At 36.2% G+C, this 1,702-nt stretch overlaps 1 protein-coding gene across 1 annotated transcript; it reads right to left on the bottom strand.

Moving 5' to 3' along the window:
* Positions 1–898: 898 nt before the first annotated feature.
* Positions 899–1,525, bottom strand: LOC117102213 (uncharacterized protein K02A2.6-like). Its single transcript, XM_033242441.1, has one exon. The coding sequence runs from the start codon at positions 1,523–1,525 to the stop codon at positions 899–901; it is 627 nt and encodes a 208-aa protein (XP_033098332.1).
* Positions 1,526–1,702: the final 177 nt, after the last annotated feature.

The following is a 1,702-nucleotide window of genomic DNA, read 5'->3' as shown; positions in this document are numbered from 1 at the left end:
TTAAACATGAGAACAATAAAACGTTTTAAGTCAAAAGTGTGATTGTGTTATTCATTCAATTGTGATCTTTTCTAACATATTAATTAATATCTTAAATTCCTGTTCAATTTTTAATTTCCATTTTACTTATAAATTCCAATCCAATAACAATGGTCTATAATCAATGTATAATTAATGTTTATTTAATGTTCAGCAAATCAACCAATGTTCAATCAATGTTCAATAATCAATGTATAATCAATGTTCATTCAATGTTCAATAATCGACTTTCAGCAATTAAATCAATGTTCAATAATCAACGTTCAGTAATCCAATCAATGTTCAATCAACGCTTGCATTTCTTTTTTATTTTTTTAATTACTGTGCAAACATGGAGCTATTGCAGTTGGGATTTGGTTTGACAGTTCGTCCACTTCGGGTTCTTGTTGGCTGAATCTGTGTTGGATTTTGTGGTAGTTCTTCACGAGGCTGAATTTGCATTTGTAGTTTTGGGTTGTGTATCGGCTGTGTGTCCTGGAATTGTAATGGTATATAAACAGTTTTTTGTATCGGCTTGTTTTCTGTTACAGGAAGCAGATATTTTCTGTTTCTTCTTATTTGCGTTTCACCGGTATTGACCATATATGATCTTGGCTGTTCAAGAATCTTGCTGATCGTTCCCAGGCGATCATGTCCTTTCTTTGTTCTTATTCGAACTTTCTGGTTTTGTTGGAGCGCTGGGAGTGCGCTTGCCTGTGCTTTTTTGTCATAGTAGCGCTTCTGTTAGTTTCTCTTCATTTCTAATTGATTTCTTACAACTTTTGTATTGATTGGTTTTGGTGTCTGTAAGAATTTGTTTGTGTAGAGAGGATTTCTAGTTGAATGTGATAGTAGTCTTTGTGCCGGTGATTTGAGAACATTATCTCTTGGCACATTGCGTAAGTTCAGAAGATTTTGATAGATATCTGATCCATCTCTTTGTGTCTTTTCTAACAACATCTTTGCCTGCTTTAATTACCGCATTCTCTGCAAGGCCATTTGATTGGGCATGTTCAGGACTACTCGTGATGTGAACAAAGTTCCATTCTGATGCGAACTGTTTGAATTGTTGACCTGAATACTGACCTCCATTGTCAGTTATGAGAATCCGTGGTGTACCATGGGTAGCAAAGTGACGCTTCAGTTTCACTATTACCGTGGCTGATGTTAAGTCAGTTAAAGTATTCACTTCAAACCATCCGGAATAGGAATCTACGAGTACCAGGAAATGCTTATTGTTCCACTCAAATATATCTGTGGCAACAATCGTCCATTGTAGATCTGGAATGTTATGTAAAAGTAAGGGCTCCTTGGCTTGATGTGACTTTAGGGCATTACATACCTGGCAGGATGACACAACATTTTTTATGTCATCGCACATTGATCTCCAATAGACAATTTCATGTGCTCTGCGTTTTGTAGCTTTTATTCCAGGATGTCCTTTGTGTAGTATTTGTGTATATGATGACTGGAGAGAGGTAGGAATTATGCTTTTATGTCCTTTCATAACTATTCCATTGTCTACTGAGAGTTCATCTCTGAAAGTAAAATAACTTCATATTTCTGAAGGGCACGACTTTGGAGTTTTTGGCCATCCCTTAAATATTGCGTTAATTAATATCTGTAGAGTGCGATCCTCTTTCGTTGCACTTCGCAGCTCTTCCTGTTTAGCATCAGAGATGTG

Source organism: Anneissia japonica, unplaced genomic scaffold, assembly GCF_011630105.1.
Source record: "Anneissia japonica isolate Jap-2015-1 unplaced genomic scaffold, ASM1163010v1 scaffold46255_len5596_cov104, whole genome shotgun sequence".
Taxonomy (NCBI): Eukaryota; Metazoa; Echinodermata; class Crinoidea; order Comatulida; family Comatulidae; genus Anneissia; species Anneissia japonica.
The sequence above is the reverse complement of the archived record's forward strand: the minus strand, read 5'-3'. Positions and strand labels throughout refer to the sequence as shown.

Bases quoted from the DNA above. Each gene is read 5' to 3' on its own strand.
- LOC117102213 (XM_033242441.1), bottom strand. From the start codon at position 1,525: ATGAAAGGACATAAAAGCATAATTCCTACCTCTCTCCAGTCATCATAT.